At 39.9% G+C, this 23,707-nt stretch overlaps 1 protein-coding gene across 5 annotated transcripts in view; it reads left to right on the forward strand.

Moving 5' to 3' along the window:
* TTLL5 (tubulin tyrosine ligase like 5) overlaps positions 1 to 23,707 on the forward strand; it is a gene marked incomplete at its 3' end in the record, with an annotated part of 215,860 nt that overhangs the window by 92,458 nt on the left and 99,695 nt on the right. For 2 of the 5 annotated variants that reach the window (XM_081147080.1, XM_081147083.1), the window contains 5 exons: positions 11 to 114; positions 2,646 to 2,773; positions 5,139 to 5,222; positions 5,781 to 6,182; positions 10,815 to 11,002. In XM_081147080.1, the coding sequence (XP_081003206.1) occupies positions 11 to 114; positions 2,646 to 2,773; positions 5,139 to 5,222; positions 5,781 to 6,182; positions 10,815 to 11,002 (906 nt within the window). The remainder of the gene's footprint in view (positions 1 to 10; positions 115 to 2,645; positions 2,774 to 5,138; positions 5,223 to 5,780; positions 6,183 to 10,814; positions 11,003 to 23,707) is intronic. The other 3 variants (XM_081147081.1, XM_081147082.1, XM_081147084.1) reach the window with 2 other exon arrangements.

The following is a 23,707-nucleotide window of genomic DNA, read 5'->3' on the forward strand; positions in this document are numbered from 1 at the left end:
GACTGTGTAGGAAACAGAACAAATGGCTGAAAAGAAATCGAAGAAGAAAATTGAGGAAGAAGAAGACGATGGGGTGAATGCGGAAAACTTCCAAGAGTTCATCAGACGAGCAAGGTAGAAGACACTTACACCATCTATTCCGCCTTCTAGATGCCCCATTGCACTCCCAGTACTTTTTTGTTTCTAACAGATGGATGCAAGCAAAATCACTCTTAGAAGGAAAAAAAGAGTTTCCTAGGCTTGGCCTCTCCATATCTCAGCCAATTATGTTGCTGTTGTCATGGTTTCAGTTATCAAAACACTGCTGCTGGGTATCTGGGCTGGATTTCTAGACAGCCTTCAAAGTACACATCACTCACAGTGCTGAGAGAGCCCTTTGGAAAGTTGAAGTTAGAGGCTTCTAGTGTGTACTGGATCTGAATTTATCCCTGGCCTACTGATGCAGAGAGATGACCAAATTTTGCCTACATTGAGTGGGTTGAGGAATTGGCAATTTCTCAGCACTGTGAGGGTTACGCCTAATTTATATAAAATAGAACAAGTCCTTCATGCTTAGGGTTAGCCTTTAGGGATTGAAAATTTCAGCATTCGGCTCTATCTTGATATAAATCAGCAGGCCATTTTGTCCATTTACAGTGTTTCCAAAGGAAGAGGTAACAAAGGTATTTATATTGTGTATGATTTATACTTGAAGGCCTTTGTCTAAAACAGACACATAAAACCACTTAAGTAAAGGAGAAAACATCTGTATAACCCCATTAATTAGTCTTCAACCCTCAAAGTCACAGTGGGGAGAAAAGCAGTAGGAAGATTAACTTCGGTTGATTTGTGAAGTTAAATCAGGTGATGGTTTATCAGTCACCAACATGGTATGATCTGTGTTTAATGTTTTGTATAGACCTAACATAGCCTCAATATCATGTGCTTAAACACAGCAAACACATCATTTTTCAGGAGTTCATAATCATGTAGTTATTTTGTTGACATTCTTGGGTCCTGAGTAATATGACTGATAAAGCAGGTATAGAAACAAAGCAAGAAACAGTTCCTCACATCAACATTATAAAAATAGAAAAGAAAAAAAACTAGATTATGTTCAGAAAATGGTTCTTTTAAAGTAAAAAGATTAATTTCTAGTTCCTCCTAGGGATCTTAAAATTCTCTAAAATATTTAAAAAGAAAATAAAAACCAGCTTTTTAAAAAGTGATGTGTATTTCCCCACCAGGCCTGACTTGGGAATAAAGATGATCTATGTATACTATTAAATTGAATATAGATTTGGAGATCAAGTATATTTACTACTGATTGTGGATTAAATGTTGATTGTTGGAAATAGATGATAGCGTCAGTTCTTTTATGACGCTTGGGTAGTACATGGAGGCCTTTGTCAGGGTTGGTAAATCCAAACACCTGCAGCAGTCAGGCAGGGAAACATAAATTATGAAGTAGGCAGAGGGTAAGACAGGAGGTATATCAGCTTGTATTTTGACCAACCTTAACTGTTCCCTTTCAGCATTCTGTGATGGGCCAAATAAAGGACTGACAGGCAGAGGCAGTTGCCCGTTTGCAGCCTCAGCTTTAGGTCTCGGGTAGTTACTTGAGGCCCTTATTTTGTGGCACTTTGCTACTTTGGAGACCTTGGGGTTCACCCCAAAATTCATAGATGCTGTTTTCTAGGTTGTCATTACAGTGTGTGCTGAAGACAGGATATAGGTACTTTATAATAATGCAGAAATATTTTGCTTGTTTTGAAGGCTACTTATCTGGAACATAGCCAGGCTCTGGTAAAAAAAAAAAAAAAAAGGCAAAAAGTCATTGAGAGGCTGGTCTAGATGTTATGAAATCCGTGTACTAGAAGAATCTATGGGCCTTCATCTATTTCCCTACACTTCCCATTTTGTGGATATTCATAAAGCTCATATAGTTTCAATATTTGAAGTGACCTAAAGACCATCTAGTTCATTCTTCTTCATTGTATAGATGGTCAGAGAACTCTTCCATGCTTACACGGGTGGGTCTCCTTTTTGCAGACATAGACAAAATGGCAAGTGGCTCCTTTAGTAAATATACTTCAATGATCTAGAAGTGGGGTGGGCAGACTGTGAAGGGCCAGAGAAGAACTACTTCAGACTTTGTGGGCCGCATGTAGTCTTTATAGCATATTCTTTAACAATATAAAAACCATTCTTAGCTGGAAGCCATACAAAAATGGGCTGCTTGCCAGGTTTGACCCACAGTGTGTAGTTTTTTGATCCCTGATCTAGAACATGGCTGTCCAGTAGAACTTTCTGTGTTGTAGCTACTGATTACTTGAAATGTGGCTAGTGAAACCAAGGAAAAGAATCTTTAAATTTATTTAATTTTAATTCATCTAAATGTAAGTAGTCACATATAACTAGTGGCTACCGTACTGGATAGTAAAGATCTAAAAAATTCACTGTGGAATGCATGAAGCCTTACGATGCTTTACATTTTTAGATTGCTTTATTTGTATTGTATTTAACCGTCTATTAAGGGGGAGTCCTCAGCTTGTGCTTTTCATTTTCCCATTCTCCAGCTTACTCTATTTCCATAATAAAATCTGGTAGAAAGATTTTTCCAGAGCAGCTTCCTGTTCTGACCATACTTTCTCTCCTCATTTCAGTGAGGCTGAACTGGAGGAGGTGTTGACTTTTTATACCCAAAAAAACAAGTCTGCAAGTGTCTTCCTGGGGACTCACTCCAAGAGTTCTAAAAACAGCAATAGTTATTCTGATAGCGGAGCAAAAGGTGGTAAGTATGTTGGTTAATTAATGAAAAATGAAAAGAACAAGTGAAAAACTGAGATATGCAAAGGCTAGCCGAGAATAATGTGCTGCCTGAGGACTAGTAGACTCCAGGGAGGTGAGATTTTACGGTGTTGGGCTGGGGATAAGAGGCATTCCGTTCTCATGCTAAAGGGACATGATCTGATTTTTTTTTATAACAGCAGAGAGCTTTTCAAGACAAATTAATAGCCAATATTTAGTATTTTTTTACTTCCCAAAATCATATGGAGTAGATGCTATTATAAAACTTCTTTACAGATGAGAAAATAGAGGCTGAAAGAAACTTGTTCAAGGGTGCCGTTCACTGTGCTATGGGACAGGAGCTTGACCCTTCGCCAGCCTCTTCATCTGCTTTTCTGCCTTCCCTAATGATATCTCACTTGTGTTAATTTTTTTCTTCCTCTAGCTCATTACCGTTGGCATTTGGGGTAGGAGAATTCTTTGTTGTGTAGGACTGTTCCTTCCTAGTGGGATGTTTCTATTCTTAGTCTTATTCACCAAATCCCATTAAATCCTTCAGTCATTGTGGTAACCAAGGATGTTTCCACATGTTTCTAAAAGCTCTTAGTGCTGGGGGACTCTGTGATTGGGGATTTGGGAACTGATGTGGACCAAAATGTATAGGTCATGTCATATGATCAAAAAATAGCAGTGATATTCTGTTATAAACAAAGCTCTGTGCTTTAAATGTAAGATTCATTTAAAATCTAGCTGGAAGTGGAAGTCTTAGGTAATCAATAAACTAATTTTTGTCAAGGAGCTAAATACCAGATTCAAAGATGGAGATTTTTCCTGCCCTTAAGGCTACCATAGTCTAATGTGGAAATAGCCAGGATAATTGACCATTTAAAATGTGAGTTTATTTTCCCCCAAGAAACAGTGTTAGTGTTTTAAAAACTATTTAGGTTCAGAGGCTAGTTCACAAAAGCCTCTTTAGCTCAGTGTATGATCGAATTATTCTATTACTAGAAGCCCTTCTGAGTCCACCCCTTTTCTGAACTTTCTGAACTTCTCTAAGTCCCAAAGCTAGTTTATTTGTCTGTTCATTCACTCCTAAGCATTTTTACTGAGCATCTGTTATGTGTCAGGCATTGTGATAGCTGAGGATATACAATGACCAGGACTGTTGTAGTCCTTGACTTGGTTACACTTACTGTCTGGTGGGTGAAGATGGGTGAGTAAATACAGGAAGAAGGGTGGTGGAGGCGCTGGGGAAGGGAGGCTCAGGAGTTCTTGTAATGAGGTTGGGGTAGAGAAAAGTGTTAACCCAGGTAGATGAGGGCCTAGATTGGAATTCAGAATATAACTTCTCCCCTCGCAGTAATGGGGAAGCCTTAACAGAATGTACTGGCAGCACCTGTCTGTATAAATGGGTCCTTGGAAATTCCGGAGTTCCTGTGTTAAGGACTACCTTTACATAAGAAGATCTGTACCTGTCTATACCTGTCAAGAATAACCAGAGGGACAAAAGGAGGGCCCCAACCAAGGAAGCACCATTAAAACGTTTGATAATTTCTGCACTCATTTCAAATGCAAGCACACAAATGTGTGTCAGTATGACAACCTCTGGTGGTGATAGAGAGAAGAGAGTTCATATGTCCGAATTCTTTCTTTATGAAATATGACCTGTAAAATGACCTTTCTTAAGTTTTTCTACGAGCCTCGCCCTTGAGAAAGATTATGGAATATTCCCCTAAGTATATGATTAGTTCTGGCTGTCCTTTTTCAGAATTCTGTGGTAGAAAAAATAATAATTTAGAGTGGTTTTGTTGTTGAGTAATATTGATCAACCTATCTCAAGTAAACTCACTCAGCTTTCTGAAGTTAAACCAAGGAATTGAAGATACAGAGCTTTTGTAATGTCTAGGTGTCATGCCAACAAATATTGGGGCTGTTCTATCTATCTCTTGGTAGTTGCCCTGCTCCATACTTAACGACTTTTTTGCTCCAGAGGGTACTACCAACCAGCTTGGTCTCTTGTTCCCATAGTCTGAATCCTTGGCAGAGGTCTCTGACTGCCCTTACTTATTTTCTTTTCCAGGCATTTCCCAGCTTGTTGGCAGTCCATGGGTGGCTTCCCTGGGTTTAAATGTCTTTCCCTGGTTCAGTTAGCAGGAGCTGGGGCTGGGGGTAGTTAGGAATCATTTGGTTGGTTGCCCATTCTTCAGGACAGTGGGCCTGGCCATCCTTGGAGAAGTGTGGTGAAATATGCAGTGATTCCTAGGATTGATTACTAGTTGTGTTATATTTTGTAAACAAAATTATAAGTAGCGATTACTAGCATTTGATTAGTAGGAGAGCCCAAGGTCGGTATTTATCTTTTATTTCAGATCACCCTGAGACAATGGAAGAAGTGAAAATAAAGCAGCCCAAACAGCAACAGGCAACAGAAATTCATTCTGATAAATTATCTCGTGAGTGACTTCAGACTACTTAGACTTGCTGCTCACTGATAAATCCCTAAAAGGACAAAAAGTCCTCAGATACTAAGTGATTGTAGAGCATGAGACATTACCCCAAAGACGTTTCTTCTTTGTTCTTCCTTTTCCCTTAGAATTTCCTCTACTCTACTGAGAACCTGTTTTCCTTCCAAGGAATTTCTCACTTTAATGTTTAGAAATTCTGAGCACTTTTCTAGAAGGTTGAAAAGCAAAGGAAAGGTGGTAGCTGTCACTACCAGAACTTTGTCTGATGCCCTAACATTTGTAAAACTCCTCCTGCTCTGGTTAATGGAGCTAGTCCCAACTCCAGCTTTGAGAAGACTGAAAATAAGCTATTTCTGTTGCCAGGTTATCTCTGTAGGCAAAATTCATTAGATTCATGATGAATACTCATTAAAATCTGTATTTTTCATGATTTCTGTTTCATGATAAAATTATTATGATATTTAAAAATGTTTACTTCATGCTTTATTGTGATATGTCAGTTTTTCTTAAAATGATCTGTTCTTTTGTTTGTTTTTGTTTTAATAGGACTTACCACTTCAGCAGAAAAAGAGGCTAAATTAGTCTATACCAATCCTTCCTCTGCTTCTTTTTCTGGTCCTGCTGCTACTCTTCTGCAGAAAATTCCCAACACCCATTTGTCATCTATTATTACAACCTCTGACCTCTCACCAGGGCCTGGCCACCATTCTTCTTTATCTCAGATTCCTCCAGCCATCCCCAGCATGCCTCACCAGCCAACAGTTTTACTGAGCACAGTCCCTGACAGTGCTTCTCCCTCCATGCATCCTGGGACACAGAACGTACCAAGCCCCGCTGGCCTGCCACGCTGTCGATCAGGCAGTTACACCATTGGCCCCTTTTCCTCTTTCCAGAGTGCTGCACACATCTATAGCCAGAAACTGTCTCGTCCCTCTTCAGCAAAGGCAGGTGAGTGAGAAAATGAAAGGCAGCTTGCAGTGTCAGCTCCTCCCAGCCCCAGTAAAAAATGTCATCTTTTCCCTTTGCCTTTTTTTTGAAAGGTAAAGGGACATGTGCATTGTTCTGATATGACTAAGGAAGAGTCTTGCATTTGGTCCAGTAGCATTCATTCATTGATACAAAATTAAACAGGATTTCTTTTCGGTGCTGGACATAAAGAAATGAATAAAACAGGCCCTCTATTTAATAGGAGCTTACAGTCTAATTAAGAGATTTCCCATCATAGATAATCATAGACCTTTGAGTATGCTACATGCATTCTTTCTGATTCACATACCATAAAATCCACCCATTTAAGGTGTACAATTCAGTGTATTTTAGTATATTCACAGATTTTTGCAACACCACTATCTTATTTTAGGACATTTTCATTGTCCCAAAAGAAATCCCATACCCATTAGCAGTTACTATCCATGTCCTCCTTCCACCAGCCCTTTGCAACCACTAGTCTACTTTCTGTCTCTATATAGATTTGCCTATTCTGGACATTTCATATAAGTAGAATCATACAATTGGTGGTCTTTTGTGAATGACTTCTTTCACTTACCATAATGTTTTCATGGTTCATCCATGTTGTAGCATGTATTGGTTCTTCATTTCTTTTTATGGTTGAATAATATCCCATTGGATAGATGTACCACATTTTGTTTATCCATTTATCAGTTGTTTTCACTTTGGCTGTTACTAATAATGCTTCTATGAACATTCGTGTACAACTTTTTGTGTGGGCCTGTGTTTTCATTCTGTTTTATGTAAACCTAGGAGTAGAATTGCTGGGTCATATGATAACTTTATAGTTCCTCTTTTTGAGGAACTTTCAAACTGTTTTCCAAAGGGACTATATCATTTTGCCACTAGCAGTGTATGAAGGTTCTCATTTCTCCACATCCTTGCCAACACTTCTTATGTTCTATATTTTTTATACATTTACATTTATTATATTTATTACATTTATTATATTATATTTACATTTATTATACATCTATAAATTTTATAAATTTACACATCTTAGTAGGCTTGAAGTAGTGTCTCATTTTTGTGGTCTTTATTTACATTTCCCTAATGACTAATGATGTTGAGCATCTTTGCATGTGCATATTGTTCATACATATATCTTCTTTGGTAAATATTTATTCAAATCCTTTGCCCATTTTTAAATTGGGATATTTGTCTTTTTATTGTTGAGTTATAAGTGTTCTTTATGTATTCTAGATACAAGTTCCTTGTCAGGTACTTTACTTAGAAAGATTTCTCCTATTCTGTTGGTTTTCTTTTCATTTTCTTGAAGCACAAAAGTTTTAAATTTTAATGAACTCTAATTTATCTTTTTTCCTTTTCTTGCTTGTGTTTTTGGTATCATATCTAAAAAAGTATTGCCTAACCCAAGGCCACAGAGATTTATACAGGGTATGGCAAAAGTAGGTTTACAGTTGTGAGTATGTGAAATACAGTTTATTCTTGTGCTATTATTTATTAATTATTTTATTATTTTCCATACAAACAACTGTAAACCTACTTTTGCCCCACCCAGTATATATGTTTCTCTAAGAGTTTTACAGTATAGGCGGTTACATGTAGGTCTTTGATCCACTTTGAGTTAATTTTTATACATGATGTGGTATAAGAGTCTACCTTCATTTCTTTTACATGTGGACATTCAGTTGTCCCAGTACCATTTGTTGAAAGAGTATTATTTCCCTGTTGAATTGTTTTGGCATTCCTATCAAAAATCCTTTAATCAAAAATGTAAGGGTTTATTTCTGGATTCTGTTTTATTCCACTGATATATACCTCTGTCTTTATGTCAGTACCGCATTGTCTGTAGTAATGTAGTAAGTTTGGAAATCACCAAAGGTGATTCTTCCAATTTTGTTCTTTTTTATATTGCTTAGGCTATTTTTGGATCCCTTGCATTTTCATATAAACTTTAGGATCAGCTTGTCAATTTTTGCAAAAACGTGCAGATGGGATTTTGATAGGTATTGCATTTAATCTGTAGATTAGTTTGGGGAAAATCTTAACATCAGTCGAATTTTTAAATACTTTAGTTTTATCCATATTAAGCTGAGTTACAGCTAAGCTCTGCTTTGTAAATAGCCAGTTTGTTTGTTTGTTTGTTTGTTAATACTCACCCAAGGATATTTTTTCCATTGATTTTTTTTTTTTTTTTAAGACAGAGTAGAAGGGAGGGATAGAGAGAGAGAGCGAAACATCGATGTGAGAGAGATACATTGGTTGGTTGCCTCCTGCATGCACCTCAACCAGGGCCGGGGATCGAACCTGCCACCCAGGTATGTGCCCTTGAGCGGGAATCAAATCCACAACCCTTTGGTGCTTGGGCTGACTCTCTAACCACAGAGCCAAACCGTCCAGGGATGTCAGTTTCTGTCTTAATCAATATCTGATTTCAAATGAAATGGATATTATAATATGCAGCTTGAATCAGAGGTATTAAACAGTTTGCTTTAAAAAGTCATAAATATGAATATGTGTGTATATTTGTGTCTGTGCTAATTCTGAATGATTATTCTTATGATTTAATCTTCTAAAATCAGTAATAATAATAGTGTTCTGATTTGAACTTTTTTCTCTCATGTGAGGAATTCAGTGATGTCAGTGTTTCCAATACCCTGCGTTATCATCAACATTTTTTTAACGCTTTCTTTTTCATACTTTTCTCAAGGAGGGATAGGGAACAGAAGAAGCTCTAGTCAGTTCAATAATATTTTCTAATTTCTATTGTGATTTCTTCTTTTATCCATGGTTTGATTATAAGTATATTTATTGTGTAGTTTTCACATAGTTGGCATTCTCTACTTTTCCTGATTGGCTTTTAGCTCATTTCCACTGTGGTCAAATTCTGGATGGCTTAAATAGTAGTAAACAACAGTATATAGTCAGCAACAATGTAGCAGACAACAAAAATAGCCTGTAGTTAAAAATAGCCTGTAGTCACGTGATGTGAGTCAAATATTTCAGTGGTGATTGAATAGTTTGGGAATGAGGTTAAGATATTACTTAACTTTAGACTTTTTGTTTTTTAAAATTTGTTTTAATTATAGTTGACTTATTATATTAGTTTCAGGTGTACAACATAGTGATTCAACCATTTATGTACCTTACAAAGTGATTACAATCCTGCTTCTAGGTAAACACACAGGAGAAGCTCTTCCATATGTGCACCAGGAGACATGTGCAAGAGTGCTCATGGCCGCATCTTCCATAACAGCAATGAGCTCACAATAACCAAAATACCTATTGGTGGGGAATAGGAAAATAAGTTGTAGTGTACTTGCAAAATGGAATACCAAGCAGCAGATAAATAAGTTTAATGTGTATTTAGGAAGTGTGAATCTTGGGCGTAGGGTAATAACAAAAGCAAGCCCCAGGGAACGTCTACAGTAAGGTACCATTTTTGCAGGACTCAGAAACAAGCAAAATTAACTAGTGTTAAGTATGTACACACATGCATATATAAATACATAGTATAAAGTGATATTTTTAAAAAGGAAGGGAATGGTGATAAAGGGAGGTAAAGGATCAGGAGGAGCATATGGGTGGATGCACATTAATTGGTGATGTGGTTTTTAGTTGGGGAATAAGTTCACAGGTGTTCACTGTAATATGCTTTATAAGTTAGACATCTGTTATAAGTAATATTTTGTATGTATCACATAATAAACATGAAAAGATTTAGATTTTTTTAAAGCAGTGTCACCAAATTGTATATACTGAATGATCACAGTTATAGAGGCATTTATCAGAAAGAAAACACATTAAGGTGTTTCTACTTTCTTGGATTTTTAAATTTTTAAAAATAAGATGTGTGATTTTTAGCATAGAAAAAATATGAACCTTGATTTTATATTACATAATTTCTTGCCCGGCCAGGCGTGGCTCAGCGGTTGAGCATCGACCTAGGATCCAGGAGATCAGGGTTCGATTCCCGGTCAGGGCACATGCCCGGGTTGTGGGCTCAATCAATGACTCTCTCATCATTGATGTTTCTATCTCTCTCTCCCTCTCCTTTCCTCTCTCTGAAATCAAAAAAATATATTTTAAAATAATAATAACTTCTTTCTTGCCAGAATTTCAGTGCTCAAAAATAATAGAACTCTGATCTCAGAGCTTTGTTAGAAGGATTGTGGATTATTTGACAGTGGATGCCATAGACTGCTGGCAAATACAGTCACACAACAGGAAAAACAAGAATTATAATCATGAGTTTCAAGGCTACATTTTTGTTAAAGATTAGGAAATTCTAGGATTGGTTATTTTCTACTACACAGGATGAAATTCTTTTTTGTGAAGTTATCATAGTAAGCAAAAACACATTAATAAATGCATGTAACAATTTGGTAGTAGGAAGAATTTTTAGGGTACAGTAAGGGTTTCCTTTCATTTTTGTGAGCATTGGAAGATAGTTTATTGCTCCTTATGTTTTCAGAGATCCTTAGGATTTAGTCAAGTAATCTCGCTGAGGTTTCTGTCATCATCCTAAGTACTTTTTTTTTTTCTACGCAAGAAAAAACTGTTCTCTCTCTCTTTTTTTTTTTTTTTTTTTTTTTTTTTTTTTTTTAGCAGGTTCAGGCCATCCAAACAAGCAGCATTCAGGAGCAGCCAAAATGCAAAGGGAGGGAGAAGATGTCTCTTCGTACAGCAGACGGTACAACCAAAATATGGTTTCAGCTGAACTTCAGCGGCTCGCTGAGAAGCAGGCAGCAAGGCAGTACTCTCCCTCCACACACATCAGTCTCCTCACCCAGCAGGTATGGACAGTCTGGGATGCCAGAGGGCTCTTTGCAGCCGAGACAGGACTCTGTCCTTCCTTCCCTGTCTTCACTAATCTTCATATACTGATGTCTGTTGGATGATTATTAGCTGGTTTCGAGCTAAAGAATGAGTGTTCTTCAACTTTAAAGAAAATGAGTTTCTGTTACAGGTATTGCAAAGTTAAGTTTGCTACTGACTCTGATGTACTTATTTCATGGATAAACAGCCTTGAATGTTCAGCTGTAAGTGTACTTTTAAAGGACCTTTAAAAATAACTTATTTCTTTGGTAAAATGTTCCAGTGAATCTTTTTACCAGAATGCCATAACATTACCTTTTACTCTTTTTTTTTTACTGTACCGTCTTTTATCTCATGATCTCTGGATGTTTTATGGATACTGATTGATGAAGTATTTCAGCACACCCTTTTCCAACATGTGTCATTCTCTCCATTTCACAGATGGGAAAGACTGATGCCGAAAGAAATCATATAGTCTAGGTCATCTGGCAAGCTGGCTGGATGGAAATAGATACCAGGATTTTGGCTTTAAGTGAGATAGATAATAACAAACGTACAACACAGTGAGGTTAGATGAAACTTCCAGGAACTCTGGGATTCTTTTTGCCCTCCTTGCTGATTAATCCCAGGCGTGGTATTCAACTGGAAGTCAAAGCTATATCCTCTCCTTTTCCTTAAAGCAAAATGGCATCAAAGTCCTCCAAAGACATGATCATAACTTAACTCCAGTTATGTTTTCCTGTATCTCTGTAGTGTAAAATACCTTAAATGGTGGCAACTCTGTAATGATATCAAGTCTAGAAAAAAGTGAAGCTGAACATTACTTGAAGCACGTACTCCACGTAGGCAACACACTGCTCCCTGGTGGTGCCCTTACTTCTCTGGATAAAATTTAGGACCAGAATGAAAGGTGAGCCTTAGCTTTACTTCAACGTCACCCCACTGTGGGAGGATGCAATTAATTTTCTTTCTCAAATCTCTAATAGGTTGAAGGAAGTAGGTGAGGAGGCCTCATGTGAAACAGGAAGCAAAGAACCTTATAAGGGTAGTGTTGAGAATTGAAGGGAGTTGGATAGTTGGATTTTAGTGATAGAACAGTGAGAGGAGGGAATAGAATATCATGACCATAGCAGAATGGGAAGGAATTTTGAAAGTGAAGTGGCTCTGAGGAAGAGAGAGAGGGGCTGGCGATATGCTGCACATTTTTTCATCGAGCCATTGACTAGAGTATGTTTCCATTTTATAAATGAGCAACTAGAAGCACCAAGGCACTAAAATTTTTTCTTTATAACTGTAGTAAAAAACATAGCCAGTATTGGTATTTACATATTTTCAATTCCTGTCACTTGGTGGATTGCAAACCTTGCAAAATGACAAGATCCTGATCTTGTGGGAATCTTAGGTGAGTGTATCCTAATTGGAAAGTCGTCTCTCATCAGTCTGTCTTTCTCATCTAAGGCGTGAGCTAGAAGTCCATCAGACTCCTCTTCGTAGGGATCTGAACTTGCCATTAGATGTCAGTCTTAACTTATAGAGTCCTGATAATAGGCTGGTTAGCGCTTGGAACAGTGCTGAGGGGGTGCCGTAGTGTATAATAAGCAGGGCAGGGTGGTGGGGAGAGAGCAGGATTAGCCATCTAAAGACCTGCCTGTGTGATTTTTGGAAAATTCGCTCAACTTCTCTCAATCTCAGAGTCTTTATTTGTTGTCGGGGGGAAAATGCAATAGCACCATGACAATACTATGCAAAAGCCTCTTTGTAAAGTCTAAATGCCATATACTTGGAAAAATTGTTATTTTGGCCACAAAAGGCTTTCAGTAATAAACGATTTCTAATTTGATTTGAAAAAGTTAAGTTATGGGATAAAATGTAATGTTACCTAAATTAACTTTGTTATTGAAAAGCTCAATTATATGTTATTCAGTCCCTTCCCTGAGAGCAAGTAATTCCTTAATTTGGAATTTGGAAAATTTGGCCTTTTACTGTTGTTTCTCTGATAACTAATGGCAGGTTATAATGGCTTAAATAGGCTTTGGTACATTTGTTTAATAGCTGTTTCCTTTTTTCCTAGCTATGTTTGGAGGAAAGTTTCTTACTTACTGAGTTAGTTTCTTACACACTGAGGCGAGTGACATAGTGTCTGTGGCTTCCTAGTGAGGCAGGCATCCCAGCAGAAAATGATGCGAGCACTGCTTTTCTCTCTGGACTTGGGGCACGAAAGCTTAGCTTTAGCTTCATCAGAAACAACTTTGTGTTGTGTAATCGCCCCAGATGCTTTTGATTTCCTCTTATCTGAGATTATCTCCTTATTTTTGTGTTCTTTTATATATTATATATATATATAATCGCTTCAGTGAATATTTTCTTCCCCTCCCTTTTTTGATAAGCTAATTTTCCGTCTGTAGTCATCCTATTCTGTTGTTTTCTAGCTGGTTTTTACTTGTTTCACCTTTAATTTCTTTCTCTGCTTTTCTTAGCTTTATTTTGTTATTTCCTCCCAGTTTCTTGAGTTGGGTATTTAATTAATTTATTTTTATTAATGTTATTATATTTAAAGCTATGAATTTTCCACTGAACATTGCTTTAATTATATCACAAAAACTGATATATCTTTACATTGCTGTTTTGTTCAGTGTGTTAAGGAATCTTCTACTAAATAAGGAAAGCTGATTTTAAATTCTGCTATTTTGGAAGATAAGTATTCAAAAAATAGAAATGGTATTTTTTGAAAATCATTTTACTTTGTCCATAATTTCAACTACTTAGCCCATTAAAGTTTTTAGTGGCAGCCCTGGTGGGGTGGCTCATTTGGTTGGAGCGTTGTCCTGTACACCAGAAGGTTGCAGGTTCAGTTTCCGGTCAGGGCACATACTTGGGTTATAGGTTCCATCCCCGGTCAGGGCAGGAGGCAACTGATCGATGTTTCTTTTTTTAAAAAATATATCTTTATTGACTTCAGAGAGAGGAAGAGAGAGGGAGAGAGAGATAGAAATATCAACGATGAGAGAGTTATTAATCGGCTACCTCCTGCACGCCCCCTACTGGGGACTGAGCCCATAACCTGGGTATGTGCCCTGACCGAGAATCAAACCTTGATCTCCTGGATCATAGGTTGACGCTCAACCCCTGACCCACGTCAGCCTGGCCAATGTTTCTCCCTCTTTTTCTCTCTCTTCCTCTTTCTTATTCAGATATGTTTTTTAAACTTATTCATTCAAAAATATTTCATTAAGCTCTTAAGAGTGTTCCAGGCTTGGGCATTAATCTATGGGAATGATAGAAGACATAGTCCTCAGCATGAACTAACTTACAATATGGTTAGTGGTGTTGGAGGACAGGGAGCCAGCAGGGAACAGCTAGGATGGGAGCTGGACCAGAAGACAAGGGCTGATTCATGGAGAGCTCTGAATGTCCCTTGCAGGACTCACTCTTCATCTCAGAGCAGACCGGGTGCCCCAGAGACCATCAGCTGGATCACTCAGGTAGCTGGGAGGAGGGGGGAGGAGGCAGTATCATCCCTTTCTCTCCCTGCTCATTGGTAAAGATGCAGAGGAACAGTATAAACTAGCCAAAAGTAAAGAAGCAAAGTATTCTGACAACCCAAAAATTTGATGATAAAACTTCGAGTTACAGTGGTTCCTCGGCTTTCTAATGTAATTCATTCCAGAAGACCGAGTTCTGAAACGTTTGAAAATCGAGGGATCCACATCCGACAGCTAGGCCTCAGGATCTTGCCCTCAGTGGAAGCCGTGTGGCATGTTCGACTTCCAAGGCGTGTTCGAAAACCGAAGGATTAGCTTCCAGGTTTATGGCGTTCGTAAACCGAAATGTTCGTCAACGGAGATGTTCGAAAACCCAGGTACCACTGTATCTAGAATTTACGTTAGAGACTGGGTTCTTACAAATCTATATGGTTGAAAACAGAGTCCTGTGTACTTTGTCATTACTTTTATTATGTTTGCTGTGACTGAGCTTTGTTTATGGCCTGGAACACATAAGAATATCAAACTTGCCCGACCACAAGAAGTAGCCACAGTGGCCACTTCAGGAATATTTGTGCCAGCTCAAGTATGCTTGAAATAAGAAGAGATACGTGTTCTTAACATGCGATTATTAACAAATCCCTTCCAAGTCTGAGGAGAGGGCAGGTAACATTTAGGTCTTTCCCTTGTTATGTGAGAGGCTGGTTATTTTGGGGGACAGGATCCTTTGGAAATGAATGTGCACATCCTTGAAAGCAGGGTTTTCCGCGAGCATCTTTGGCCTGCGGTGGGGAGCGCCATGGTAGCCGACGGTGCCGGCGTGGAGCTTCAGTGTGAGGTCTCTATCTCTGCCTCCCTCAGTGCTGGGAGAGGTGTTCAGCTGCAGCGCTCTGCACAGGCGCAGCTCTCTGTGGTTCTTGCTGTTGGTGAACAGAAGAATGTGGCGAATCCGCCCAGCTCTGCGGTGAGTGGGAGGCAGGGAACCAGAGGGAGCAATGGCCTTCTCTGCATGGCGTGTGCGAGACTTCAGGACCCAGCTATCATTAGGAGCAGCTCCAGCTCTTCCAGCCTGGGAGTCTAATCAAAGGGATAACAGCAGACCACCCAGGCGGGGGCTCCGACGCCAACGAATGTGCTTCTTCGGTCTCTGTTCCCCAGCCAGCCAGTGCCCGGGATGTGGCTGGGCCTCCTGGAAATGTGCTGACAGATACATAGGAGGGAGGAGACACATTTTGCTTCTCACATTTTTCATTTAGATGGAGAATAGAAAAGAAAACCATTTGATTTCTTTCATTTTTTGCTCCTTGCCCTGATACTTTCCTGCCTAGTCCTGGAGAAGGATATCTGCTTAGGTTTACGATGTGTGGTTTACACCAGTTCCTCATTCACTCTCACTCATTCATACGAATTCAGAGAATTCCCAAAGGAATTCTTTGTCATTTCTTGTGCTGTAGCTACCATTGTAGTCTTGCTGATTTCTTCATGGTCTGCAGTAGACCTTGAGTGAATCTCAGTTTCAAAAATTTCAATTTGAAAGTGGCATATTTACAAATGTTTTTTAGGATTGAGGAAGATGGCGCTCAGTTTATCACAAGCATGGGCATGTGGCCCTGGAGACTGTCTTCCTGCCTCCTTAGCTTATCTGGACACATTGGACCTCCTGTTCATTGCTTTGATTCTGTGGCTGTTTTCGATTCTGTGGCTGTTTTCTCAGTCTACCTCTGTGGGTTCTCTGTTCTTCCTGGGTACTTTGTATCGTATACGTGGTTCTTCATTCCTAGAAACAGAAAGGGTTAATGGAGAAAGCAGCTGTTCTTCAGTCAAGAAAACCCTGGCCAAGTTACTTAATCTCCTTGTGCCTTGACTTCCTTGTCTGTAATATGGAATGATTTTAGTATCAAGACTACTCTCCCCCTGGATCCCTGTGCCTCCCTGCTCTGGGACCTAGCTCCCATTGATCTTATCTAAGCCCCTAGCTCCTTTGTGTCTCTCGAGGCTTTAAGCCCCCAGTTTTCCTTAGTTCCTTGGCCTACTGCATGATCTTTTGTTCTAAAATAACTTTTCTTTTGCCCGGCCACCCCCTCAAGCTCTTGTCATCCCTGTACTGCCAAATTTCTTTTGAAGTAACACACCCTTGCTGCCCTCAGTCTTCCTCCACCCCTTACTTTTGCAGTTTAACTATGTCTCTTACCATTTTGTCCAACTCTCAAAGATCACTGGTCACCTTGAAACTGCCAGTTTCCATCACCTATTTTTAACCCTCTTTCTCCTTTAATGTGCGGCACTGTGATCGATCAGCCACTTCCTACCTGAAAACTTCCCTTAGCTCCATCAACCCTTTAATAATTCCTCCAAGAGTTTATCTCTTCTTCCTCCTGAAAACTAGATTCCATTTTCAACACTTTTTGTAAGCCACTGGTATATACACCTCAAATCTAAGAACTGGCATGGAGAACTTGTGCCAACAGCAGAGTCTCTCTGATGGAAGGGGTGGGTGATACCCGGGTGCCTGCTTCTCCCTGCTCTTCACTGGTATCCTCCAGCATATCTCTCAACTCCAGGGCACAACAGTTTCTCTTCTCATATCTTCATCTGGTACTGTTCTGTGGCTTTCTCTCAAATAACCTATCTTTTAGCTTGAACCTCTTTGCTGAGTGCCAGGTCCAAATTTCCAACTGCCTGCTACACTTTTCCACCTAACTGTATTAGCAGCACCTAAATTTTCAACAGATTTAAAAAATATTAAAAAATATTTAACACATCTGACACCTATTTGTCCTTGCCCCTTTTCCCTGCGTATATTGGCGACGCTGCAGCCCTCCTAGGAATTTAGGTGAGGAGCCTTTGGTGCGTCATCGTCTCTCTTCGCTTCCCTATTCTCGCTGCATCCAGGCAAGTTGCCATGTCTTGTTGATTCTGACTCTAGAATGTCTCTGATATATACCTTCCCTGTTTCACTTTTATATCTACCATCCTGCTTAAGGCCTCAATTATCTCTCAACTGGACAGCTGCAATTACCTCCTAAATGGCCTCACAGCCTGTCTCCTCTTAGTCACCTTAGTCTTGGCTCTAAAGGAATCTTTCTAAGTCACAAGTCTGATAATAGTACTTTTCTGCCCAGGAATCTCGAGGGGGCTTCCTGTTATCTACAATGTGAAGCCCAAGCTATTAAATGGTATTCAAGGCCTTAATTTAGAATCTGGCTCCAGGCTGCTTCTCTAGCCTGTCTCCCTCCCGTCACACATTCTTTTGTGAAGTTCAACCAGAATTTCTGTTAGGCTCTGTGCCTCACTAGATGCAGTCTTCTCAAGGGAAATGTGCCTCAGTCACCGTGTCTAATCTTAGGCATCCGTTCAGGCTCAACATAGGTGCCGCTTTGCTCACATGCGTGCCATTCCGCTCACTGTACTGTGTATGTCCAGATAGCTGTCTCCCTTCATAGACAGCGAGCTCTTTGAGGGCTGTGTCCTTTGCCGCCCCAGAGGCTGACTCAAGAGTAGTACTCAATGAATGTGTTGATTTTACTGGACTGTAAGTTATTTGACTGAGGAGGGGGACCATGTCCATTTTTTCACCAAATTTTTCCATGCTGGATACATGTTTTTAAATAAATAAAGGAACCTTGAGGAAGCCCCTCCTGGCCCAGTTAGAAGTCTTCTGTCCATTCTCTGTGCCCCTTTAGTCCTTTATTAGTCGCTCTCTCTAACAAATCTATTATGTTTATTTTGCATCTCTTCTTTCCTGTTCAGTTATAAACTACATGATGGCAATTCTTTGTAACCCTCACCTAGCACAGCACCTTGCACTTGGTAGACACCATATGCTTGCTAAATCGAAAAGAATTTTTCTGCATTGTATTGGTTTTCACATATATATTTTTTAATCCTCACCCGAGGATATTTTTTTCCATTGCTTTTCAGAGAGAGAGAGAAACTTCAATGTGAGAGAGCTACATCGATTGGTTGCCTCCTGCACGTGCCCTGACTGGGACCGGGGATCGAGCATGCAACCGGGGTATGTGCCCTTGGCTAGAATCGAACCTGGGACCCTTCAGTCTGCAGGCTGATGTTCTAACCACTGAGCCAAACCAGGTAGGGCTCTTTTCGTATTCTTGATTAAATATATCCTCTAATATTTCTCTAATGGTGAAAACTGTGTAGTAAGTGCAGATCTGGCACATGCGGTTTTCTTTTTTTTTATCCTGAGTGAAACAAATCTTTCTCTACTGGTGTTTCCTATTCAAAGATTTCTCTTTATTCTAGTAACATTTACTAAACAAGTCAGGAGGAACTATCCACAGCATTCCCCCATTTAAAACCATCAGAGCCCCATTGTCGGGAGGAGTGACAGTTCCGTGTAATGGTCAATCGATCCAGTCATATTCTGATGAGCCTTTGTATATGAATGACACAGGGAACATTATTCTCAAGAAGATATTGATGTAGTTCTTTATTTTTATTGAATTTATTCAGGTGACATTGTTAATAAAATTATGTAGGTTTCAGGTGTACAGTTCTGTCATACATTATCTGTATATTATATTGTGTGCTCACCAGATACTGATGTAGTTCTGAGGACAGTATGAATGCAGATTTAGACAAATTCATCTTCATGTCAGTCCAAATGATTCTTAACCTTTCTGGAGTCAGAGATCCCTTTGAGAATTGAGTGAAAGCTATATTCTTTCTTATGAAAAAAATGTGCACTCAAACTTAGAAATTTGCATTAATTTCAGATGGTTTATAGAAACTCCCCAAACTAGGCTCCCTGTTAATGCCCAAAAGACCCATGGTCTCTAGGTTAAGAACTTTCTGAAAATTTATAGGTAGCATATGGCCGTTAATATTAATAATTTTTGGCCAAAAATGATTGTTCCAAGTTTGTGGTCATCCTTGCTTTACCCATTGTGCAAGGGTGGGCAAAAGTAGGTTTACACTTGTGAGCATGCGAAACAGAGTTTATTCTTGTATTATTATTTACTATTGTATTATTTTCCATACAAACAACTGTAAACCTACTTTTACCCCACCCTGTATATATTTAGTGATATGTTCCCCACAAGGCTGTACTCTCTATGAAGGCGAGGATTTTTTCATTGTTCTAATCTCAATGCTGAAAAGAATGCTAAGCACAGAATAGGTGCCTGATAAATATTGGTTGAATTAGTGAAATAATTCCTTAAACCTCATCTCTGGACGTCATCAGACAAGAATGATCTAAGTTTTTTATGGACCGTGCTAGAATGAGGAAATTGAGCCATGCCAATATTGTAAGCTGCGTTGGGAATGCTATGCCACTGATTTGCTCTTGTATGAAGCTCTTATTAATTAAAGCTATTATTAATTAAATTTTAATGTTGAATTTCTATCCCCATTTGATAAACAAAGTACATGAGCTTTGCCAAACAGCTTTAGTGAACCTGAGGTTCGCAAAGTGAATCTCAGATGGGGTGTTAGTCCTTTGTGGTTTCAGTGTCAAGAAGAACAAATATAGTATATACACAATGTACATAAGGAGCAAAGTCTGTATGCCAGAGCTATTTCACCATTTGAGAGCCTTTCCAAGGCTTCAAACCAGGCAGAAATCATCTCTAAAATTACGCAGGGCACTAGCAAGAGCAACACTTATCTCTCACCCTAGTTACTGATTATTTTATTTTCCCCTAATTCCAAAGTAGTCCGTCCCTTGTGATCTAGGCAAAAAGAGGTAATTTGGAGTTTTCCATTTCTTTGCAGGCCTTCTGGTGAAACTAATCTTCTCACTGATGAAACTAGCTGCTAGCTGGAGACAGGGCGAGTGTGTGTGTGTGTGTGAGTAGATGAGACCTACTTCCTTTATTATAGAAATACTTTTGTCTCTACCAACTGGGTTAAGCTCTGGGAATACAACCGTGAATAAGGTACAATTCCTGTCCTAAAGGAGCATGTAATTTGTGGGGTGAGACAGACAAAGAAACCTGCAATTATGATACAATACAAAATATGGATGAAGCTCTTTCTACTCTACCACTGTGCTCTTGAAGCAGTTTAATGGCAAGGATCCTTTACAGCTGAGGGAGCTCTTTTATGAAAAATAAATTTGGGAAGTAAAGTGCAAGGTGGTAGCAACAAGGTTTCAGGACCCTGCTGTGCTAAAGTCGTCGGAAGGACTTTCCTAGGGCCAGTGATTTTTTTTTAAAAAAAATATATCTTTATTGATTTCAGAGAGAGGAAGGGAGAGAGATAGAAACATCGATGATGAGAGAGTCATTGATCGGCTGCCTCCTGCACGCCCCCGACTGGGGATCGAGCCTACAATCTGGGCATGTGCCCTGACCAGGAATCAAACTCCTGTCGCCTGGATCCTAGGTCCATGCTCAACCGCTGAGCCATGTCCAGCTAGGGCCAGTGATTAAAACTCCAAATAAGCTTCTGATTTTTTCTGTTTCCAGGTTGGGTGTAATTCCTCCCTCTCCTGGCATACCTGTAGATATGTTTTTCCTAAGTTGCAGTGAGAAACCTTGGTTCTGTGTCAAGAAGGATAAAGGCATGTGAAAATCTGCAGGTCCCAGTCAGAGGAGGGTTTTTGCCACTGCATTTATAAGCAAACCACTTTTCTAGAAGTGCAGGATTCTGTGGTCTGCTATGAGTGAAGTGTCCTGTCCTCAGGGGCTAATAGCACATGGGTACACAGAGGCAGGTGCTGGCTAACAATTGACCTAGTGAAGGACTCAGGGGCTCAAATTAGGTACCAGCATCCTATTTTTTCATTAGCCTGTGGTGTTTTGTCAAATGTCTTCTAAAGCCTCACCATCTTTAAATGTCAGTATGTTTGGTTTTGGTGGTCCATGATGGAGCTAGAGGTTACTGCACACATGGTCATTAAACACTGATTCAGAGAGAGCTGTGGCTGGAATCCAGGATTCCGTAGTCACTATCTTGAGGTTGAGGAGAAGATGCCCGAAGGGGATCCTTCAAGTGGAAACCTTCTTTTAATTACTGTGAGATTTTTGGCTCCAAACTCCTGAGTGGAATCCCAAACTTTGGTGACTGGGCTAGACAACATGCGATCCAATGTCTTGTCTTGCCCACCAGGCCTAAGATCTAGACTGAAGGACTGAAGCCATCTAGTCATCCTTCTGGGCACCTTCCCCCCAGCCCCAGCCCCTAAATACTTGATCCTCAAACCATCTTACTGTTGAAGAGAAGTGTGGAAAGATACATCTAAGGAAAGGTCCCACTCTTTGACCTTCCCTTTGTAAGTGGCAAGCAGTGCCATCTTTCCTTACCCGCTGCATGGAAAAATGTAATCCAAAAGAGGGCCGATCCAAAAAGAAAATGTGAACCATGAACACTTGAACTTAAGTGAATTTATCATATTACAAATGCAGTTCTCCAGCTCCAAGGTCCAGCACTCTTCCTTAGCCTAGGAGGGAAATGAGGGGAGACAGGCAGTAGTAAGCCCTGCATCCCAGCCTTATTACCTCTCGCTAGATTGTTGTGATTTTCAACTGATCTGAACTTTCCTTATTAGTCCCTTTCAACCCACCCCACAATTCCCATACAGCACTACTCTGTCAGAGCCCTTGAGCAAGCTTACTGTTGTCTAAAAGATCAGGAACAGAAACATTTGTGTGGTATGCAGAGACCTCCCCAAGCTGTTTGTCTCTTCCTATCTTCTATTGCTCTAGGCTTTAGCCAAATTAAACTGCTTTTTGTTTCTCAGATGTTCTTTCCTGCTTATCTTTCTTTGCATTACTTATGCTTTCTCTTTCCAGCTAGGAACTACTGTCCCCCACCCCCACCCCCACCCCCATCTGTCCTTTCAGGCCCAGCTCAGATGCCTTCTTTGAATTTCCTTAGCACTTTTATTTTGGCACTTACATTCTGGAGGCCTTATATATTGCTGTTTGTCTGGGTGAACACAAATTCCTTCATGGCTTAAGGGCAGGGTCCACAATTTAATCTTCATATACCCTTAGGACTTTACCCAAGGCCTTGGCTGTGTTTGGTGATACAGTAAATATTTATTGAATTATCTGAGATTTGGACTTCTTTGATCACTCAGGACTGCAGAATTTCTAGAGCATGCCAACTAGAACAACAGTGATCCAGGTTAGGCCTGACCCCGAATCCTCTTTGGATACCAAAAGGTTATGCATCTGGGTGGGTGGTGGGTATATTCTGGGAAGCCATCGGGGCAATACCATCATAATTTAATTATAGCACTGGCAGCAGCACTGCTTTTAGCAAACGGCAGGAACAAGCAGTAACACTTGGGCGGGCCAGTGCCGGAAATTGGCTCCCTCTCTGTTTCTCCTGCCCTCTTTTCAATCCATCACCTGTATTTATTCCCGCTGTAATTTAAACACCTGTCTAGATGGAATGCGTGCAATGTGTCCCTAGCCCACACATTCAGATATTTACTCACCTGCCTTATTCGGAAGGCTGGCTCTAAAATAAACAGTGTTTTGGTATTAAAAGAAAAAAAAATGCACTGAGGTCACTGTGGAAATGGACATGAAGAAAGGAGCAGGCATGGAACCTCTGGGTGGGCAGCTGCAGGATGACGAGGAGAGCAGGGGCGAAGCACCTGCCTGGGCCTTAGGCCGCGCTGGGATCCCACGACTGGGCTTTCCCACAGGCAGCCTGTCACCCACTCGGCTAGAAACAGGCAGGGTGGAGGAATACTTAACAAGCTGATTGTTTTTAGGCTTAAATGTTTGGTTTGTTTTTAATGACTGCTGTTTCTCCTGTCAACGTAACAAGTAGGCTTGGAATATTTTGAAGCTTGTTCTAAACTGTTTTATCCACTTTTGCATCTTTGGCATATGAAACAATTACTCATATTAATGTTCGAACATATAAACAACATTGAGAAATAGTAAACTCGTAGCATTCCTCATAGAATTATTTTCTCTACTCCTTCCCCTTGATTGTTTTCTGTCTAATAAGGAATACCTCACCTCGCCAGGGCATTTCTGCTGGTTTTTGGAAGATCCCCTAAGCTTTACAGAGGAGAACCCTTGAATGGTTCCTCTTTCCTGTTTTCTCCTTTCTTTTCTACCACCTCCTAGAACAAGTGCTCCTCAAATGTTAAGATGCACATGAGTTACGCATGGGTCTCGTCAAATGCAGATTTTGGTTCACTGGAGCTGAGGCTGGGTGGAGAGTCTGCATTTTTAGCGAGCTCCCAGGTAGTGCAGATGCTGCCCATCAACA

The sequence above is a fragment of the Miniopterus schreibersii genome (assembly GCF_964146895.1).
Source record: "Miniopterus schreibersii genome assembly, chromosome: 1".
Taxonomy (NCBI): Eukaryota; Metazoa; Chordata; class Mammalia; order Chiroptera; family Miniopteridae; genus Miniopterus; species Miniopterus schreibersii.